Source organism: Lepisma saccharinum, chromosome 8 (genome assembly GCF_977018435.1).
Source record: "Lepisma saccharinum chromosome 8, izLepSacc3.1, whole genome shotgun sequence".
Classification (NCBI taxonomy): domain Eukaryota; kingdom Metazoa; phylum Arthropoda; class Insecta; order Zygentoma; family Lepismatidae; genus Lepisma; species Lepisma saccharinum.
Window position 1 is genome coordinate 45,140,319 of NC_139236.1, and position 23,162 is coordinate 45,163,480.

General features: G+C 37.8%; 1 protein-coding gene across 4 annotated transcripts in view; it reads right to left on the reverse strand.

The window, feature by feature from the left end:
• The window catches only part of whd (carnitine O-palmitoyltransferase whd), a 67,232-nt gene that overhangs the window by 26,364 nt on the left and 17,706 nt on the right, over positions 1-23,162 (reverse strand). For 3 of the 4 annotated variants that reach the window (XR_014441998.1, XM_083126575.1, XM_083126576.1), the window contains exons 7-12: positions 21,689-21,890; positions 16,407-16,606; positions 10,260-10,464; positions 9,463-9,570; positions 8,665-8,690; positions 2,294-2,359 (exon numbers count right to left, since the gene is read on the reverse strand). Coding sequence is in view for 3 of the 4 variants with exons in the window: in XM_083126575.1 (XP_082982701.1) it covers positions 2,294-2,359; positions 8,665-8,690; positions 9,463-9,570; positions 10,260-10,464; positions 16,407-16,606; positions 21,689-21,890 (807 nt within the window). In the remaining variant the exon portion in view is untranslated. Of the gene's footprint in view, positions 1-2,035; positions 2,099-2,293; positions 2,360-8,664; positions 8,691-9,462; positions 9,571-10,259; positions 10,465-16,406; positions 16,607-21,688; positions 21,891-23,162 lie in introns of all 4 variants that reach the window. The other variant, XM_083126577.1, reaches the window with a different exon arrangement.

Here is a 23,162-nt window from a genome sequence, read left to right on the forward strand (position 1 = left end):
AAGGCATCTGTAAGCTATTCATAGCTGCAGCTGCCACTCCTGCCTCATGTACGGGATGCTGGGAAACAGTTACACAAGATGACAGCACCCTTACAGGAGTGCTCCAAGCTGGAGTAGCGAAGTGTCATGAGATTTGTTGAGTGAAGGCATGTAACCGATAGAAATTCATCACCACATGACAGTTCAGTACGGTGACAACTGTATGAGTCTATCACAAGTGTAGAAGCGGGCCGAGAAGTTCAAACAGGGCATAACCAGTGTTGAAGATTCTCCACGTCCAGGTCGCTCTGTCACTGCAGTCACAGAAAGCAACATTGATCAAGTCGAGGACTTGATACGGGAGAACCGGCATATTACTGTCAGTGAAATTGCTTCCCAGATGTAAATAAGTGTAGGATCAGCCCACCATATCAGTCATGACGTAATTTAAAAAATAAACCAGCCATTCTGAAGAGACAATGTCGTCTAGTGTCCACTAGTGTGCTTTTGCTCCATGACAATGCAACACCACACACTGTCAGTGTCACATTGTCTACCATCGACGACCAAAAGTTTGAGTGCTTAGCCCATCCCGTATTCACCCAATCTCGCACCTTCCGATCCTACATCCTATCATCAGCAAAAGAGAAAAGAAGAAAGTGTACATTGGCGTCAGCATCTGACCTGCAGGGTTGCCAGGCCCGAAACAAAGATGACAGTTTTTCGTTCATCTTAGTTTACAATGTCAACCAGGTCACACATTGGCAGCAATGTAAGCTTATTTTCTCTCATGCTGGTAATGAAGGAGATACTGTACATTAAAAGGATTTGCCTGTGAAGATACTGTACATTAAAAGGATTTGCCTGTGACTTGTTTTACTACTTTTGTCCTGATGATCACCGGTAAGGAAACACACAGGTGTGGGTGTGTGTGTGTATGTGTAAACAATGCAAAAAAATTACATCAATTATTTTCTTACACACTAAAAAAAATACATGCGCAAAATAAAATTAACATATATACACACTAAAATTATACATGCTCGCAAAATAAATAAAACATAACTGAATACCAGATGCTGTTAGTGCAAGTGAGATTTTAGACTTTATTTTAAAGCCAGAAAGAAACCCAAGTAGCTGTTTGTTAGTTGCAAATAGACAACAAATACAGGTGTTATTTCTCGGCATTAGCAAGTACAGAGAAAGGTTTTGCTTGAAATAAAAGGTTTTCGATCCTTATGATTTTCTCTAGACATATATTTTGATATTAACAAATCTTTCTCACTCAGAGAATGGAACACAACCAAATATTACCAAAAAAACAAATTGCATTTTTGTCTAAGAAAAAAACAAGTTGAATATTTTCAACACTGGAATTTCCTTTTTGGAAGTCTGCCTTCAAAAAGGCAGTATCATATTGATCCATTGATTTTTACATTTCCTTGAGAACTATACAAATACGTACTACTAGTGATGTAAACCATGTATACATGTATTTGTTCCAAACACATCCCATCGTGCTTCAACTAATGATGGAATCAAGTGCATCTCCTGCACAGATCATATGCTCTAGAACTTGTCAACATTAGAAAAGTGTCACCTATTTGACATTCTGTTGAAAAAGTAATTGTAAATAATACAAATACAAGATTACGAGATAAGGTGGGTTTTTCATTAATTTTCTGTTAAGCTGTTCACTGAAAAGTTATTCAAAATAAAGAAGTTTAATGTGTTACCAAGAAAATGCCATTAAAAAAAGATTATTTCTGAAAAAAGAACTTCGAGACTAATTACCACAGATATCGACATTGAAATGGAAAGGAGCAAAATTGCCTGGTGGCCAACATAAAATAGTACTAAGAAGTTACTGTGCTTTTGACAATTCCGGGCAAATAAAATGTGTCATGGCTCATAAGGTTTCTTTCATATAAAGATGCAAACCAATGCCTTGAAATAAACCTGTACTTCATCGATATTTAGTATGACACAATTATGATTAAATCTCTGAAAAACACTACACCTTATAATGCTATCATGATCACTGGGAAAAATTTACCCTTTCTCAAGCTCTTCCGCCAAACAAAACTCCCAAACATGGCCCATGACTGGAGCATCTGCCCTGGTATTGATGGAAATGAAACAAAATCAGCGAATAAAGAAAACACCTTCACCAAACATGTCACTGAAAAACAAAAGCCTTCACAAGATATAAAAAAGAACTTATCGAAAAAAAGAAAAACAGTAAGTTAACCAAAGAGATGAGAATAGTGTGTGCTAGAACAGTCTGGAAAGGAAAGAAAATTATGCATCATACCCCTCTTGAGACACTTCTTCAGACATTACATACTCCCAGAGATGTGACATAACAGCTGCATCTGCCCTGTAAGACATTCCAATAACTGTTACACTACATAACACATTATCATTTGAGAGTCGATTAGTTTAACTACACAATGATTCTAACTTGAAAATAGTCTTGTGCTATATGCTGACAGAAACATTTCCTCATTCATGATCACCCAGAAAATAAAATGGAAAGCCACGTGCTGGTTAGACAGTACTAAACAACACTATTCTCTATTGGAAAAACTACTTATTGCACATTCACTTCAGAATCTGTATTTTTTCAAAGCTTTTAAAGTGCAATTACTTCACCACAGAAATGCTATATTTGCACTGGTAACCGAAATGATCATTGTTTGAATTGGAAATTGTCATTTCATTTGAACGATATCTGTAGTGGATAGTATTCAAGGAACAACCAACCACGAACTAAGCAAACTGCACAAACCCAGAATGATTAACTTGTCATTGCGATTATTGATTCACATCAGTTATGATGCTTCACGGTTATCTGAAAGTGGCAGAAAGGCAAAGTAAAATAAAACAGATCAACAACACAGTTGTGACACAGGTAAAAAAACAAAAGATTAATCTTCTTGTTAGTAAAGTTGCTATCAGCTATGTATATTCAGGTGATCATGGGAAAGGAAATTGTCCCATTAATAAAATATTATATAATGGACTACAACAACAAATAAGACCAATACCTAGTAGCTACCAACAACAATCTAGTAAGCCCAATACAATAATATACTTATTAATAGTAGCAACTAATTAAAAAGGTATTGAAAATTGCAGTTCAACTGGTAAACAAACCTGGGACCTTGGCACTATCCACCAACTGACCTCTAAGGCAACCTCTGGCTTCACCTCAATCTCCAAGCTTCAAACTTAAAGGTTACGTGTATATTTTCATACAAAATAAGTTATTATAATTCCTCTTTCTTACATTAAGATATTCTGAGATACTCATATACATTCATGTCCATAAATTAAGGATTATGGTACATTGGACACGTACAGCTATTTGATGTGCACCAATTTGGTTTACATATGCAATTGAAAACAATTAGAAAACACAAGAAACCACGAACCGTGGTGAAAAGTAATTGTCAAAATGGAGGAAAAAAAAAAAGGAACTTAGTCACACAGTGATTGGCATGTCTTGGCACGAAAGCAAATTTGAATGCTCCAAAGAAATGGTAATAGGGACAGCAATGCATGCTGTACAATGATGTGACATACTGTGGGCATACAGACTTAGGCAGGCTTAGGGGCATACAGACCATGCTCGTGCAGTTATCGAGTGACAGTTTGCCACGACATATGTACTCTGGTTGCTGTTGCTAGATCTCTGCTCAGATCCCTTGCCGTACTATGCACTCATCTTCTGGCAAGTAAACCCAGGTAGTGGTCCTGTGGAGGTGTTGTATTCCATGGACAACCTGCATTGTATCGTCGGATGACATCTCTGGTCTCTAGGAACCTGCGCCACAGTGCAATGGTATTTTGTGGAACGTGAAGTTCCTGGGCCACTGCCCAGGCATTGATCCTTAATTTATGGACATGTGTGTATAATAATTTACATGAATGTTTATACAGGGTGCGGCAGAGTTCATAGCATATATTTTCAGTAGAAACTGATGATACTGGAAACAGTGTCGATATACTCTGTATGAATTGGCATTTGCAATAGACTGTGCTCGAGTTGTTCTCTGGTGTTACTCTGGGTAGTGGGATGGATTTCTTGCGACAGATCTTTCCACAGAAAGTGATTTCGCATTATAGGGACATCCCATGGCCAGCTTGATCCCCAGATTTATCTTCTTTGGACTTCTTCTTATGGAGTGTTCTTAAGCAAGAAGTATTCCAAAACACATCCTGCTATGACTTTGGAACTGAACTATCGCATCCAAGATAGTAATGGACACCGTCCATGCTGTTTGGAAGAATGTGTGACGTGTCATGATACTCATTTGCCATTCAAACATTTACTGGTAAATGACATTCCTTTGTGTACAATCACGTGCTAAAGTTTTTCAATGAAAATACTTTTTTCCACATACTATTGAGACTTTAAGTTATGCTATGAATGCTGTCACACACTGTACTTCCAGCATAAAAAATATACAATTTCTTTTTTTTTTAAATCAAGTATTAATTCATGATGGATGAGGTAAACGCGGTTTAAAATTACTTACGTGAAATTTAGGAATTTCGCACTTCCGCATTGCACAATTTAAAGGTAAAATCCTATTAATTTTGAAAACCCTCTGTCTGGATGCCGAAACATTAGTAAATGAAGACAGAGGGTTTTCAAAATTAATAGGATTTTACCTTTAAATTGTGCAATGCGGAAGTGTGAAATTCCTAAATTTCACGTAAGTAAACAAGTATCAATATCATCTTTATATTTAAATATAAAAGGTAAATTACTCCCTGAACGTCACAGTATGCAGTGAAGGCATGAGGTAGGGCCCTACACGTTCACAATCTCCGCTATCTGTAGTGCATGTTGTGGCCAGCACCATATTTCAGTATCCATTTGAGACACTAGGTGAACCCCAGAGCCATTCCACGTAGGGACATTGCAAGAAAAATTCTCACCTGAAATCTCACACACTGGGAACTTAACATGGGTCTTCACCTGCATGGCAATCAGATGCCCTACCAACTGGACTGCCACAGCTCTCTTGATATATTTAAATACACAAATTGGGGGGTAAAACTCAAAAAGCATAAATATGTACACTCATGTCAGATTCTTCTCCACAAATATTATAGCTTTGTATTACAAATTTCCTGTGCTAAGGCAGGCTTGTTTTCTGTCTAATATTTTCTATTTTACCATAAATATTATTATTCCTGTTACAAACATTCACATAACACCATGTTCTAATGTTCTTGGCGAAACCCATGGCTATTAAACAAGAATGTCTCAATGTGAAGTGGACTATTGTAAAGATGTCAGGTTGATAAAAGACAAATTCAGAGTTTCCTCACATAGTAAAAAAGGAATCATATATGTTCTTTTAGTATTACGTGTGACGGCTTTATAAAAACTTAACATTCTTTTAGAATATAGCTGTGTATGTGTACACACAGGAGCTGTGGTGTCCAGTTATGGGAGATGCAAGTTTGAATTGCAGCATGGGTGATCTCAGGTGGGAATTTTTCTGAGCATGTTCCTGTATAAAGTGGTTCTGGGGTTCACCCAGTCCATAATACAAAAGGATACTTGGGCCAGGGGTCAAGGTAACCAGAACATGGTGCTGGTCACATCACCTCCACACCCTGTATGAGCCCCCATGGCTTCTTGCAATGTGCGTGGGAATGGTTTACCTTTATGTACACACAATTAATTACTGTATGCATACCTTAATATACAGGGTGGTCCAAAAGTGCAGAACGGGCCGAATAAAACCGAAATGCATGTGGTTATTGAAATTTTATATGTGTACATGTAGTTTGGGGATGGGGGAAAACCTACCGAACCACTTTTGAAATATGGTCGCCATCTTTGATTGAGATCACTTGTTTTAAATGAGAACCTACGCATGTGACACATGAAATTACACTGGAAAAAGCTCACAAACACGATGGTAGCATTCATTTTGCAAAACTTTATTCATGTTCATGCTACAGGGCATTAAAGAAGTGTTTTCAACGGTTTCTCTCATTGTTGCAGGTGCACTAAGAAATGGACCTCACAGAAGCAGAACGTGTGGAAATCATCCTGATGTGTGGGGAAAGAAGCTCAAAAGTCATCGCCAATGAGTTCAAACAGCGCCATCCAGAACGAGCTCCCATTGTTGACAGCACTGTGTGGAAACTGATCGCTAAGTTCAGAGAGACTGGATCTGTTGCAAACATGCCCAAATCAAGTAGGCCTAAGGTAGCCAGCCACAGATGAAGCGACATCAACGGCAGTAACGTTGAGTCCGCATCGTAGTACCCGTACTCATGCTGCTGTTACTGGTGTGAGTTATGATTCCATTATGAGGATTCTGAAAAGGCACAAATGGCATCCATACAAGATCCAGTTGCTTCAACACCTGAGTGAGGACGATCCTGACCGCAGGGTTGAATTTGCAGAAGAAATGTCCCATAAGGTGTTACAAGACCCTACCTTCCCTCACAAAGTGTTGTTCAGTGATGAAGCAAACTTTTATCTCAATGGGGAAGTGAACAGACAAAACATGAGATACTGGTCTGAATCGAATCCTCATTGGGTGGATACATCTGGGCCAGTCCTCCGTTCAAAAGTGATGGTATGGTGTGGCATATGGGGAACCCATGTGGTAGGACCTTTCTTCATTGACGGTACCCTCAATGTCGAGGATAATTTGAACTTACTGGATACACAAGTGTTTCCATCTCTCATGATCGAGAACGGCAGTTTTCCTGAGTTCTTTCAACATGATGGCGCTCTCCTGCATTTTGGTCACAATGTTAGGAACTATCTAAACATCCAGTTTTCCAATCGGTGGAATGGCCACCATGCTTGCCGGACCTGAGCCCCGTCAATTTTTCTGTGGGGCCACGTGAAATCACTGGTTTATTCCGTAAAAATTCATGATATGGAACATTTGAAAGACAAAATTGTCGAGTGGTGTGCAAGCATCACACCCGATATCTTATCGAAAGTTCATCAGGAATGGGTGAATCGACTCAATATGACACTGGTCAACAAATGGTGGACACATTGAGCATATCCTCTAACATCCTGCAACAATGAGAGAAACGATTGAAAACACTTCTTTAACACCCTGTAGCATGAACATGAATAAAGTTTTGCAAAAATGAATGCTACCATCGTGTTTGTGAGCTTTCTCCAGTGTAATTTCATGTTCACATGCCTAGGTTCCCATTTTTTAAAAAAAGTGATCTCGATCCAAGATGGCGGTTCAGTAGGTTTCCCCCATTCCCAAACTACATGTACACATACGAGGGTCGTTCAAGGAAAAAGTTTCTCTATGTTGCAAAAAATTTATTTCTTAAGTTACAGACAAAAATCAAGTTGAACCAAGTAGCATGGTCCTTTCTCACTTTTCAACATAAAATCCAAGGTGGCACAAGCATTTGTCCTATCGTTGCACAAGTTTTTGAAAGCCATCTGCAAAAAAAATTTGGGGTCCAGGGAAAGAAGAACACTTTTCACGGCTGTTTCCATTCCATCAACATCCATTCGAATTCTGGAGTGTAGTGATGAACGAAGCTCTCATCCTGAGTCACAATACGGCAGAGAAAGTTGTTCCCTTCATTTTGGTACCAGGTCAGAGAATCCAGGCAACATGTCATACACATCGTGAGATGTTCTGCAGTGAGTTGTCTTGGGACCCAACGCGATCAAACCTTCACGTCCCAATTTTCTGTGGATGATTTTGTGTGCAGTCTCGACAGAAATGTTCAAATCAGCAGCTGCTTCACGAACGTTGATTCGACGGTTGGCCAAAACCATTGTATTCACTTTGTCAACTTTGTCAACCAATGTTGCGCCACTGACTACAGATGGGCCACCGGGCCGATCTTTATCGAATATGCTTGTTCGTCCTTCAGAAAACGATTTGCACCACCTTCGCACCATTTGCACTGACATTACAGAGTCTCAATAAACAACAACCAGCTTCCTGTGGATGTTGATAGGAGCAAGACCATTTGCCCACTCATACCAGATCACAGAACGAATCTCTTCTTTACTCCACACCGCCAAAACACGTTGTTCCGCCATGACTCGCTACTCCTTATGGCCAGGACACGTTTCTCACTGCATGACTCACGCTAATCACATGACGTTCATGCGCGGTAGCCCACACAAACATTGCATTGTGTGTAAATGTAGAAAAAAGACGAAAGAACACATTGCTAGTTTCATTTCATTTATCAAGCTCGTACTTTCTACAAAAAAAAAGGGAAACTTTTTCCTTGAACGACCCTTGTATAAAATTTCAATAACCGCATGCATTTCGGTTTTATTCGGTCCATTCCACACTTTTGGACCACCCTGTATTATGTATTAACTTTTTCTTCAAGGAACAAGTTTGAAATTAAATAAAAGAATGGTCAATATGGTGTATTTTCTCCTTATACCTCACACAGCCAACACAGCACAGAATAGGTGAACAACCACAAAACAAACAGTAATTAATTCAACTGAAATTACAAATAACTGAAATATATAATAGTACAAGAGTTGTTTACAGGTTAGAAGATACTTTTATGTGAAAATGAATCTCGGAAACAAGAAAGGAAAAGTATCACAGCATGCACACCATTTTTTATAGAATTAGCATAAGTGTGATCACGACTTCCATGCATGAAGAATGAAATTATTGCACTCACCATGAATGTTCAGCATTGAAGCCAACCTGAAAGGAAACAAACCTTAATATAATTTCACCAACAAAACAAAATTCATGATTGAACCAAATAAAACTAGAATAACCAGATTACAATGTGAACATATGACCAACACTCTTTTTTTTTCTTCTTTTTTTTCTTAAATTCCGTGTACCTCTGTTTTTTCTGATTTTTCATTAATTTTCTGCTGATGAATTGTAAACAGGTGAATTCACGAAGAAATAGATTAGATCACCACCACGGAATCTTCAGTGGAAAGATAAGAGTTGATTCAATTTTGTAGAGGTCAAAGCAAAATAAACAAAGCCTGTTGTTCTTATGTTCTTTCTGAGAATTCATTGCATTACATTATCACATTTTGTATATTCAAAGTGTTGTCATGATTAAGAGAATATTTGTCAGGCTGACATATTTATTCAGGAATAAATCTCAGATCTGGCAAAGTTTTGGTCTAATGTCACAATTCCATACATGTACCCATTACTATCACTTTGGAGAACGACCTCCCTGTGTAGTAAAAAATGAAAATGACACAATGAAGATTACAACTAGTGTTGCTGCATGTGCATAAAGTTAATCCTATTACTCTGGAAACCCCATCTCTTTTACTTTCTAGACACTGCTGCAATTCTGATAATGTTCTCATGCATATATATATATGACTTAATTTTCTAAAAACAAACAAACTTGCGTACACACTGGAATAAAGCAGTCAATATTTTTGCACAGAATGTTTACCATTTTAATGCCATGAAAATAAACCAGCGCAAACACACTTACCCTTCCGTTAGTTCCAACACATAATGTAAAAGATTTATCGAACCATCTGTCATAGCCTTTCCCATGCATCAACACCCGGCCAAAGTGGTCTAAATGAGTAGGCTCTTTCTAGATAGAAGAAGAAAAAGAAGTCATAAAACCTGTGGCACAAACAAAAAAAAAATAGCTTGAAATATGTAATTTCCTCCATTTATCAAAATTTGAATTTTATATGGAATGCTTTCATTATTAACTACATAAAAATTGATCACTTCCACACAAATTACACTGAGAATTTGTTTTTTTTTTTGTTCCTGGGTAGCGTTATCTCGTAATTCTTTATATTTCAAAAGTATACAAAAGGATGGTTATTCCCATCAAATTTTGCTCGTAACCAGAATCAACATTTTGAATTAACCTATTTTCCACGTGGCTTCATGGAATCATCTACTAAGACAAGTGATTCATTACTCACACTTGGATGATGAAAATATGTTACAACGTTTTGAACAGTTGAAAACATTGTAATTTCTAATGCCTGTTATTGAACATATTTCTGGACTTTAAAATCCTTAATACCTTTATGAATTAAGCTAATTTTATTAAGATAAAGCGTAACTTAATAATTTTCAAAAAGGCAATTAATTTATCCATTCGAAGCCATACGAAATACTACAATATTTATCTTGTACGTATATACTGTAAACATTAATATTTTTCAGAATATTTTTCCATCAATATTGCTTCTCCTATTGCAATGTCATGCAAAAAACCACAATATCAGGACTATAAAATGAATAAGGCAAACAGATATGTACCTCATCAAATTCGTAAGGTTCCTCATCCAACGTTACTGCAAATGCAGCCTTTTCAATGGTGTCTAATGACTGTTTGTTGAGTCCTCTGCTAAAATATTCCGTTCTTGATTTGGCCCAAGAAATTCGGTCACCTGCGGTTAAGGCTGCCAACTTTTCCTCTCCTATTCCCGGCTGAGAGTCGTCAGCAAGAATTTGCTCAAGCTGCCTAAATAGAGAGAGAAAGCCTAATTTAAAATTATGTGCATATAAAAAATCTTAAGAAATAACATGATTTAATTCTACTCTTAGATTGCCCCTGATTTGGATGAGAAAATGGATGCAAATTCCCTTATTTTTCAGCCAATGGTCAATTTCCCTGGCTTTTTCGTGTTTTCCAGGTTGATAGGCTCTTCCATCTTCGTATACTGACCATATTTAACATTCTACATCATGAACTAATTCCAAAATTAGATCACGGAGGCAAGGCTAATATATGAGTTCCATAACTGCAACTACAACAATTGGTTTGAATTTATAATCACTAATATTATTCCAGTGAAGTCCACAAATACCCTGCAATACTTTTGCAGTCTTGTACTTTGGAAACTATACAAAATGAATGACGAGGACATACAAAAACTTGTCTCTTGGTAGGATAAGTGCTTCAAGTGGCATTGGTCTCTGTATAGAAAAACACCTCAAAGCATGTACTTTCTTAGTACAAAGTTTTGTTTGACTAATTTCTTTTGTTCCTTTTTTATTACCAAATGGGGGTACATGTCCTGTGCTTCAAATGTTTGATCAGTAATAATAATAATGATGATAGAACCTACAGTCAGGGGGGAAATTCACAGTCTTCCTCTCCTTCAATCCAAGCAATGGTTACAGTGTTCAAGTATTGCTATAGACATCAGCATCAGCATTGGTTCAAAGTGGTACTGGCTCAAACCAGGTACTCTGGAAGCCAATGCTAAAGTTATAATGAAATGAACCATCGCCCCCTCCCCAGCGTTACAATTCAATCTGAAATTTAAATTTCAGTCTGTGTGAATTGTCTAAAAGTCACTGAGAAAAGTTAAGCACTGTATCTGAAAAAGATAGTTCACTGAAACGTCATTTTCACTACACATCACAACCGTCTCTCTGAAAAGAAGAGTCTTGTTTTCACTTCACTAAATATCCTATTTCCACACGGTTTCTTCCTCCGGAATCCTGGAATTTCCTGAACATCTCGGTCATCTGGTCATCTGGACTGCTCCCAGGTGCTGACGTATTCAGCTCCTCCACCTTCTAAAGAACATGTCCGGCTCCCGGTCTACGGTCGACTCAGCCTCCTCCTCGGTCCATTCGAAGATCCCCCGGCTCCTCAGTCCCCTGGTCCTTGCGTCTGGGACTTTTGCAGTACTCGGTTCGACTCCTGTCGAATTTCAGCTTCAAATGCTTTCAAGGTTCTATCGTTCGATCACACGACCCGACTTTAAAATGGCTTTCTCATTTTTCCATCTATAAGGAAACTTTCCCTTCCTTTTCCGGGCATCGAACTGCCATCCTTCAGCATTCTCTTAGCGATGAAAATCTCATGTCCTCGTGTGCAGAATATTTATCTACTTTTATCGGTAAAAGGTTTACATAACATAAAATCCAACAGTCCGTAATTTAAATCTTGCATTCTCATGAAATAAATTTACCAGAACTCAAATGTGTAGCGACAATAAATCAGGAACTTAATTAACTACTGTACAAACAAGAAGTCGGTCACTCGGCTTACTTTCCATCATTTTTCACAGCCCTTCTACCCCCTCCCCTTGAGATGGATTCTCAGGGTAGAATTTAGGGACGAGTGCTTTCCCTCACACTTCTCAAATTTCTCCTCGGAATGACATTCAGCTGGTCAACGTTAGCCAGAACTCTCTTCCCCTCACCTTCCTTTTCCAAAACAACATTATTTGGAGTAGTGAATTTCAGAATTCTGTAGATCCCTTTGAATTTCGGGAAAAAGCACGCAGTTTGCTTATTAAAAGCAGACGAAATTCTATGCTCTTGAAGCAGTACTCGATCTCAGACACGAAGATTAACCCTTCTTCTGCCCTTATTGTAGGCCTTTGACGCCTTTTGCCTCGTCTTTTCCTCTTTCTCTTTTGCAAATTCGAAAGCCGCGCCCATTCTTTCCTTTAACTGCATGACATAATCCATCTGTCTCTCCGCCGTGACATCCTCCCCAGTTCCATCTTCCCTCTGAAGCTCTATTTTCCGAGTGTCATACGGTGTGTACAAATCACGTCCAAAGAACAAGAATGACAGTTTCAACCCAGTCATTGAATTCGTTGCATTATTAATGGCAAAACTTATCGCATCCAAGTTTTCAGCCCACGACGAGTGTTCCTTGCAGAACTTTCCAAGTGCTTGCTTGATTATCTTAATTGCTGCTTCTGATTTGTTTCCATTCGGTCTATATGGCGTAATATAGACAGGCTTGCAATTCACAGAACGCAACGTTTGTGAATACAGTTTGCTTCGAAATACACTGTGGTTGTCACTGACAACGTATTTCGGGAATCCTGACTGAAAACAGTACTTCAAAAATGCTTGCGAGATCGTCCTCGCCGTTGTAGTTCTAAGCGGTGTCAAACTAATGTGCCTTGAGAACTCATCTTGAATGACTAAACAGTACTTGTATCTCCCCTTCGTACTTGTAGGCAGTGGTCCAAAAATGTCCAGAAACACTTTGTATCCAGGCGCAGTAGATTTTCTCGAGTTCATAAATCCCATCTTTCTGCAGTTGTCAGGATTATACTGAAGACAAGTGATACAACTTTTGCAATAGTTACTGACATCTTTGACTACTCCATCCCAAGTATAATTCTCTAGAACCTTAAACAATGTCTTTCCATGTCCTAAGTGCGCAGATAATAAATCATCATGCGAAGATTTAAGTACTTCACTCTTCAACTTCTCTGGTACCCACAGCTTCAATCTGGAGCTAAACGGTGGATAAAGTCCAGTGTTTTCGTCAACGAAAGGGTAAAGCAGTCCATCATCGTCGAGACAGGAATGTTGCAGATAAAAGTCAAATTTTCTCTTCTCTCGAGAATCCTTTATTTCAACTTCTTCTCCATTTAAACATCCAATTAATTTCGACAAATAAGGATCACTCTGTTCTCCTTTCCACATTTCTTTATCGTTAAGATCTACGGGCGGCGAAGTTTCTTTCTGTCCGTCCGTCTGTCTTCCATTGACAGTGTTGCCAGCTGCATCTGTAAACATCGCTTTCGTTTTCCTTTTCTGCTTCCGGTCGAATTTCTTCTTTTGCTCAGAAAATGGCCTAGGTTTTGCTCGGAACGGCTTCTCGTTATTCACATCCAAACGAACCTCGTAATCCTTTGCTAATCCCGGTTTATCTTGAAAAACATCAATATGCCTTCTCAGTACGGCATACAATTCCGGCTTGTTTTCCTCTGAGATATCGGTACCCTCCATCAGCATGGCAATCCTTCTCTCTTCGTCAATCCCCTCCCCTTTGATGTCGCTGCTACGTGTCTCCGCTCCGCAAGCAGAAACGTACTCTCGGACTCCTTCGACTCCATCCGTGGTCGAACCCAGTCCCCTAGAACCAACAGCATCAACGCTGTCACGTGTCGGTGGCGAATCAAAAGGCACGATTTTCGAAAGATCAGGCTCAATTGCCCACCCGTTACGATGAATCATGGGTATAAGTCCCAGCTTAGCCATTAATGTCCTTCCCATTAACATTTCATGATTAGCATTAGATAACACAAATATCTGATCCCGAGCCTTGTGTCCGTGAAACTTAATATTCACGTAAGCGCTCCCCAAAGATTCCACATTTTCTTCCGCAAGTATTACTTTAGTTTTGCAACCCTTCAATTTTACTCCATTTGTCTTCATTTTCTCGAAAACCTCCGAAAACACAAAGTTATTGGACGACGCAGTATCAATACATGCGTGTACTTCCACGTTAGCCACGTTGCATAAAACGATAGGTTCCCTTACGTCTTTTACATTTACATTGTGAGGTGAAAAATTTTCCTTCCGCGTAAAATTTGCAGTTTCTACGCCACGAACTTGACAAATTCGTGGCGACTCTACGAGTTTTTTGTTACTTCATTCCCACGTTCATTTATCTTGTTTTCCCTACGGTGATTTGAAGCTCTGCAACCTTTCTGTCCACAAGTGTAGCATAATTTATTTCTCTGGCAATCTTCCTTCGAAAAGCGGTTCTGTTTGTTTTCATCCCTCACCGCAAGCCGCGAGGGTGGAGGGCGTGAAACCACATGTTCAGCCCTCAGGCGCTCGACTTTCGGGCAGTCAAAACCAATGTTCACAGGGTCCAAGAAAATATCAGATTTCTTTCTCCCACTCTCCTCTTCGCATTCCTGACTAAATGACTTTCTCAAAGACCAGCTGCGAATTTCATCTTCTGAAACGAAAGATTTGAATCTCTGCCTTTCCAAAAACTCCGCTTGCAATTCCAGCGAGTATTCGCTCATCTCTCTCATAGAAGCGAATGTCTTGTTGTACAAATAATCCCTAAATACCGGATTGCAGTGCGATTTCACAAAGTCAATTCTCTCCTGCGCAGAAGCCGAATTCTTTATCCTACTAAAATGCCTGTCAACTTTGCGAACGTATTTCGCCAATCCCTCGTTAGCAAGTTGAAACCTCTGAGACAAAAATAACTCTGCTTCTCTGATAATCCAATCCGTGAAAAGCCTGCAAGAATTTATGCCTGAATTGTGAAAAATCACCGAACGGTTCCGTGAACAAAAAACCACTCCCTCGCTTCATTTCGCAACGAAAGAGGAATAAACTGCTTCAGAAGATCATCTTCAGCAATTTTCAGCGTTCTCGCATAATCTTGAATCCTATCCAGATACGAAAAAGCATCTTCCTTCCCTACATTCCCCTCAAATGTTGGAAGCGGCAAACGAATTTCCTCCATTGTCACTCTTGGAACGCACCTCTGTTCCTCAACAACAGAAAGTTCTGACGCGGTCGGGCTGGACCTACTCGAGTTACCATTCCCTGTGTGCAAAATGTTATGTTTAATTTCTTTACTTTTCTAAATAACATGATCCTTGCATTAATGAATCTATGCATATTTTTAGAAGAAAACTGGCAGATAAATAGGGTTTGGTTGGCAGGTAATATTTGGGTTTGAACATTTTTAACTATGCAGATTAATTAAATTGATGATGGTCACTGTGGGTACCAGTATCAGAATTAGAAACTGTTAAATCCTGTTCACATCAGTGACATACATACAATTTAATTTTGAATTTGTTGTGGAGACACAGATAACCTGTTTGTTTCAAGTTAATAACATGATGATGATAATTAGTGCATTTTTTTTAGACACCTGGGTTGTTGAGGGGGGAGCGGAAGTATTGTTTATATTTGTTTAGTTTGCCAATTGAGGAACAAAAAACAACAGAAACATGCCAAGCAACAAGTTTAGCCAACAAGGATGATGGCAGTGGTCACTAAAATTAATAGAACAATCTAAAAGCATCTTCTTGGAAACTGTAAGCACTAGGTTTCTCTAATTATTTACTACAGTTTTCCAAAAATATGAATAATGATAATTTTACATAAAAAATTGATATATATATCAGTGGTAAAGCATGACATTTTTACGTAGTCATCACAAGACTTGTTGCCAGACGTCAGGGTCAATCATTCAACCTAAGGAAGGGGGGGGGGGGGGGGCAATATTTCTCCACAGTAAACGCCAAGGTCATAAGTTTGAGTTATGTTATACGATGGGATTCATATTCTAGTATCAGAGTGATAATATCTCACAGTGCTGTAAAATTCTGAGTTTGTTTACCATTTGTTTGTTTTATTTAAATATAGTAATCTCTTGGTTTCGAATAAAAAAAATGGCTAACTTGGAAAGAATACATTTTGATCTTCTTCATCCAAACCTATGTATTCATCTCCAGAGGTAAATGAAAAGTCACTTGAACCCTCACCTAAATCAGAATTGAAGGTACAAGTAAACAAAAACTGAGTATTGGCATATAAGATGCACCATGTTTTTCGGACCTATTTTTACAGGAAAAAAAGTGCATCTTATACGTTGGCAAATATGGTAATTATCACTACTGTTATTAACATTATTAATTTTATGTGAAGATGAAAACTTACACTTCAATTTCACATGGCTTCAATATCCTTCCTCTGTGATATATGATGACTTTAAAATATTTCCCTTTGTGGTAAACAACTATGTGATTGGAATCATTCCAGTGAACTATACGATCAGTTTCTACACCTGGAACCCGTGTTGTGTTAAAAACTCTTTCATACTGCCATGAACATAAAGGAACAATACCCTGAATCAATATCTGAAAAAATAAACATAAAAGTATATTAAAATGACAACAATGCAATTATGGCATTGTATAAATTCCAATACATATTTGAGTTCATATCATCTAAGTCAAGGACACAATGCTTCTTGCTCAACTGTTGTTCCCTTCCTGCTACAAATTAAGCATTACTGATTGTACTCCTTTGGTACAGAGGTGTAATACAGAGTGTTTCAAAATGATTTGAATGATAAAAAAACACGTTCCATGAGCAATACAACAAAATCACCAATCAATTGATTTGATTTGATTTAGTTTATTTTACATCACGTTTTGTGCCTCTTGGCTAATTTGCGAAGATGGGGATGAGTGATGAAATGATGAAATTGATGAATGGACATTTACAAACAACCAAGCCCGACCAGGATTCGAACCCGGGACCCTTGGCATCGCAGCGCGATGTGCTAACCACTCGGCCACAGGGTCGGGCGAAATCACCAATCAAATATGCCATGAAATACATTTGAACACATCCTTAAGTTCATTACTGGAATGGTCCCAGTAGTTCTAAATTCTGCCGCCAGGTGTTAGGCTAACCAATTGTAAAATGGCTGCCGTAGCTGGCAAAACATTTTTCAACATGCTGACTACGTGGCTTATGCCACAGCTGACATACAACAGTGCAGACTTTATCTCTCAGCTCAATGGAGCCCAACGCCTCCTTCCACCCTAATGTAAAGGGAGTTCCTTAACGAGAGATTGTCACATCACATCGATGGATTGGGCATGCAGCTAACAATTACCCTACTGACGTGTGCAGAGAAACGAAGGGTGCTTACATTGAGCATTTGTGAGTTAACTACACGATAACCATTGGTGCTTAAACTTGGACAGTTACATTACACATGTGTGAAATTGTATCTAATTTTGCCCATTTATGAATAAAATATAACAAGTTGAAATCATTCAAATCATTTTGAAACACGGTGTATATTGCTGCTTGAATACTATGTTGTCATATGTCCATCTGCACTAACTTTTCAGGAGAGCTGATTGAAGTTTGATGTGTGTGGAATTTGAATACACTACAAGACTTGCACTAACATTTTATTAACATGTATGAAACACAATAACACCAACAACTCATTTCCGATGAAAAGTGGATACATGGCAAAAGAGTATTCAACCAGCGACATGTAGAGCAGTGAAAAAAAAAAAATTGACTTTTGTTGAGGGAAATTGTATGCACCAATCCTGATATAGCAGCAGGGAGGAAAGAAAATCCACATGCATTTGTTGGGGCTGAACAGAAAATGTATGTATGTATGGGTATCAAGGCCAGGAAATATCTGTTGGAATTTATTTGCCAATATCAGCCAATACTTTTCCAGCATTTGGGTGTGAAAAAATGCCATGCAACGCTTTTGAGGAGCCTAATAAATTCCTATTATGCAAAATTCTAAATTGTCAAGTATTTTGCACTGGTAATGAGTGAAAAAAAAAGTATTTTAGTATTAAATAACAGCTACTTTAATATTGTTATTCTTTTTCACTATTTAAAAAGCCGGCCCCGTGGCAGAGTGGTTAGCACATTGAGCTACGATGCCAGGGGTCCCAGGTTCGAATCCTAGCCTGGGCATGGATGTTTGTGAGTGTCCATTTACAATTCGATCATATCATCTCCCATCCCCATCTTCGCAAATTAACCAATAGTGGGACAAAAAGCGAAGTGAAATAAAGCAAATCAATCACTATTTAAAGGGAAAACTCTGGTAAATTAATGCTTATAGTTACAGTCAAATACTAACATATAGGGAGACAAATTTATAGTAAATAAAAACTGAGGAGAGCGGTAAATAAAATGTTAGATCAGCGGTATAGACCAGTGGTGGAAAAAAAAATGGCACACTTTTTCATCATGAGAGGAAACAACATACATTTTTATATACTGTACACATACACAAGTACTTAGATTTCAACTGCCAGTAGCAGCGATTGGGTGGGGCAAAGATAGTTTACTTTTCTTGCTAGACAAGGCTTAGTATTTAGAGGCCATAGTGCAGAGGCAAAGAAGATTGCCGGTTTTTGTGTGTTTTCTACTTAATATGATGATATTTCATTGTTATTTCGCAAAAAAGCATTCATTTTGTGGAAAAGCACAAGTTTCGCATTACTTCGCGAATAAAACTAGTGCATACTTCATCATTAGGTGTGTAGTTATGTGCAGAATGTTCAAAATTACATCTTTTTTTCACATTTTGCAACTTCGCGCATCGCGAAAATTCAATGTCCCTACTAACATATTAACGTTAATCAATACTTTGTACAAATTACAATTTTCAAGCATCTCACGCATTAGTATTTGTGCAACTTGTGGATGGTTTCGCAGCATTGGCCAATGAGGTCGCTCTTTCCCCTTGCAACATTATTCTTGGCCTGGGGGCACTTCTTATTCAATTTGCTTCTGCTGGGATATCACTTAAACCATTATATGGGTCATTCCATGCCAAATCAACAAAGTTGAAAACCCGACCATCTCAGAATTTTCTGAAACTCTACTATTTGGTAGTCTTCATGAAGATATGAAATCCTGAGAAATTGTAGCTTCCTGTGTGGCGTAGTTATGGAGTTTTGGGGGCTTGAAAATACAAAAAAAAATTCAATTTTTAGTCTGCACTTGAGACTTTCATGGATAATTGCTCGTACTCTAATTGACGTAGAGAGCTGGTTGTAGTCTTGTTTGAAAGGACATGAAATAAGCTTTCCAACGGTGTATCACATCACTCTATTTAGAATAAAATCTTTGCAAGGTCATGCACTTTAACCTTTGCACTTGAACTTTTGAAGATGCATATCTGCAATTTCCCTGGAACTGAAATATATTGTTAACACAAGGTTACACTATAACATAAGCAAATTTGAAGTTGGGACGATTATGGGATAATTAAAGAAAAAAATTTAGTTAGTATAAGTGTATTTTTCAGCCAGTCATTTCTAGTGGGAGTTTGCAACACTATTGTTATTTACTTTTAAGAATATTATGATTATCTACAGTAGTGAAATATGGACAAGAATGTTTGTTTCCTGAGAAATAACTTACATGCACCATAGTTCACAGGTTGTTCTTCAGTATTCATTCATTCATTCATTCATTCAGTCTTCGCATGGCAAGCTGGCTTTCGTCCGTTGTTAAAGTGTACATTCTTCTTGTAGCAGTGGAAGGGTCCACTTTTGTTAGAACATTGCACGTTGGGACAGAACAAATGGGAACATAAAAATGGTCCTGATGGTCCATGAGGTTGAAGAACGTTAATTTGTAAATCACCGGTGTCTTCAGACACTTTATGAACACACACTAGCCACCAGTTGTTATTATATACACAAGTAAAATATCCAGTAATATCTGTGAATTCCAAGGTATTTTAACATATTATGAAACGATGTTCTATAAATTCATCACATGCAGAAAAACATTTCATATGTATGACATCTTTTGTAAAAGGAAGTACTGCATGAACCTTTTTGATTCCTGGAATGGAATTAACTTTAGCAAATTGGTCACACAACATAGAAAAATCATTCTCATGGTAGGCAACATTGATGAAGTTATAGTGTGCTGCTGCTCCATCAGAAAAGTAAAATATCTTGACCAGGTTGTCAGAACCAAATTTATCCTTCAAAAATGTAAGTAAGTGAACTAATGCTTTATCATGCTATCTGATATGGCAACCAAATTTTCAGTTATGATTGTCGAAGTATTGGGATTTCCATAATAAATAGTGTATGGATGTATTGTTGTTGCTTGACCATTTTTCCAGTGAAAACCTTGCGAGGCATCTTGCAACACACAGGAGTAATTTTCTACAAAATCACAAAGTAAAATGTAGTGCCTATCAAGAACGGTTTCTTTTAAATGCTTGAGAAATTAAAACATGTTGGCAAGAAAGAATTTCTGATCAGGTGCACATTTTTTCGACAAGAATTTCTATGAATTCTGCAGACTTCATTGATGTTTCAAGTGATGATCTGTCTGTGGATAGGATATCCACTGTTTGTTCCTGCTTTGGTATTAATTTCCAGGTGATACTTATTAATTTCAAAATGTGGACTGTCAAAGTTTCCAAGGATCTCAAAATCTTCAAGGCTTTCTAATCTGGATGATGCCATGATGCTGCTGATCAAGGTATCTTACTTCAAAAAAGTCAGCTCAAATTAGAACTGTCACACTAAACACACTATCTATTCAACATTCTACCACACTTGTTTCAAACAACACTGCTGCACACATTCTTCACTTTCTAGTTGCAGAAGTATTGCAGATTAGCAAGTCTGCAATGCAAGAGTGCAGTGTTGCATACCCACACTAGAAATGACCGGCTGAAAAATACACTTATTCTAACTAAATTGTTTTTCTTTAATTATCCCATAATCGTCCCAACTTCAAATTTGCTTATGTTATAGTGTAACCATGTGTTAACAATATATCTCAGTTCCAAGGAAATCGCAGATATGCATCTTCAAAAGTTCAAGTGCAAAGGTCAAAGTGGATGACCTTGCAAAGATTTTATTCTAAAATATAGTGATGTGACACACCGTTGGAAAGCTTATTTCATGTCCTTTCAAACAAGACTACAACCAGCTCTCTACGTCAATTAGAGTACGAGCAATTATCCATGAAAGTCGCAAGTGCAGACTAAAAATCGAAATTTTTTTGTATTTTCAAGCCCCCAAAACTCCATAACTACGCCACACAGGAAGCTATAATTTCTCAGGATTTCATATCTTCATGAAGACTACCAAATAGTAGAGTTTCAGAAAAATCCGAGATGGTCGGGTCACAAATTACACTTTTTTTTCTGTTGATTTGGCGTGGAATGAACCATATTTATTCAACCTCATTTGTACCAAACAATGACTGTATCTCAGAAAAACTGGTGATAGTGTATTATTCCAATATTTCTGCAGCAATTGGTAGAAAAGCAATTCTAAATAAAGAAAAAAACAACAAAAGCACTACTGAAACTCAAAGTAGTGATTTGAGAAGTTCAAACTAGAACAACAAATACTTATTTTGTTAGCAAGGCAAGTGAAGTTAGTGGGGAAAGAAAGAATACTCACTGGCTCCAACTCCTGTCTTTCTATTAGTCGACGAAACATTAAGCACGAATAAATTGTCCTAGCTGCACGGGCCGCTTGCACTTTGGTTGGGTGCATAAAGATGGCATCTACTGCATAAAAATTCGAATTCACTATCAAAGGAGATCTGCCTCGCAAATACACATACTCCTCCCACCAATCAGATACATAGTTCGTTGACCACCTGCAAAACACAAAATACATTTTCATAAGATCCTGCCCCTTTCAATAACCCAAAACAGTAGGAAATTACACTTTGAATATCAAGCATTTATATTGATCACCATAATGTGGAACACCTCACATAGTGTGTGCTAATAGGTAAATTCTTAAAAATAAAATTTCAAGAAACTTAAATGCTACAACTCTTGGGAGAAGAGAGGAGGGGAGAAAATATGGTTACAGAAATAGATAAAAAAATTAAACTGTAAAATGTATACCCTTGTACATTAAAATCACCAAAAACTTTAATAACTGTAAGTTCCAATGTGATACAAAAGATGCACACTAAGAGTGTGTGAGTTAGTTTCATCACAGACAACAATTTTGTACATCACCCTGTCAACATGAAATGAATAGCAGGTAATATTTTTAAAATTAATTATAAATTTTGCATTTAAACATAAATTTCTCTCACTTCTGAGGTCACTGGAGACCTTTATGGACTTTTCAGAGTTTAAAGGCAAGGCAGTCCCATAGTCTATACCTTTCTCCATGCAGCCACAATATATGATTTATCTAGTTTCTAAACAAAATATTTAATATGCACTTGCTTTCTTTACAGTATAGTTTGACTCCATTTTGGAAAGTAAACCTTGGTCTAGTTCCTTGAGCCAAGTACCTCTGGGTAAACTCTGGAAGGAGAAAGCACAAGGGCTAGTCAGTTTTAGTTGGACACGATGGCTGGCCACTCAGAGAGTGAGTCATATTGCCGTGTCTAGCCACGAAGTCCTCTTGACTAGTCAATCCTTTAGGCTCGACCGGACGTTTGGCCAACACCAGCAAAGCTATTTTTGAATCTTCCTCTCTTTTCGAAAAACTGCCATGACTACAAATTCTGAATATACATATATATTGTCGATTATAGCACCATCTATCACGAATCGAAAAAAATGTTTCAGACAAAACTTTTGTATTTTTTTCAGTAAAATCCGAATCTGTAATAAAAAATAGGGGTTTCTATTTGAAATTTCAAAGTTGCTCCCTGCCCCACCTACAAGAGGGGGAGGGGGTGTTCTTTTGTTGCAGCACTAAACTTCCCCCTCCAAACTATCAACTTTTTATTTGGAACATTTTTTTGTAGGATGATTTTTTTCAATATATTCAAATGATTCAGGTTAAAAAAAATCACCAAGTATATATGCTTACAATTTCTTCTAGAGATTTCACGTCAATCTTCATTTGGTTTGATTTCGCTGTTATCTAGATATTTGCAATAGTTTAATAGGGTTATATA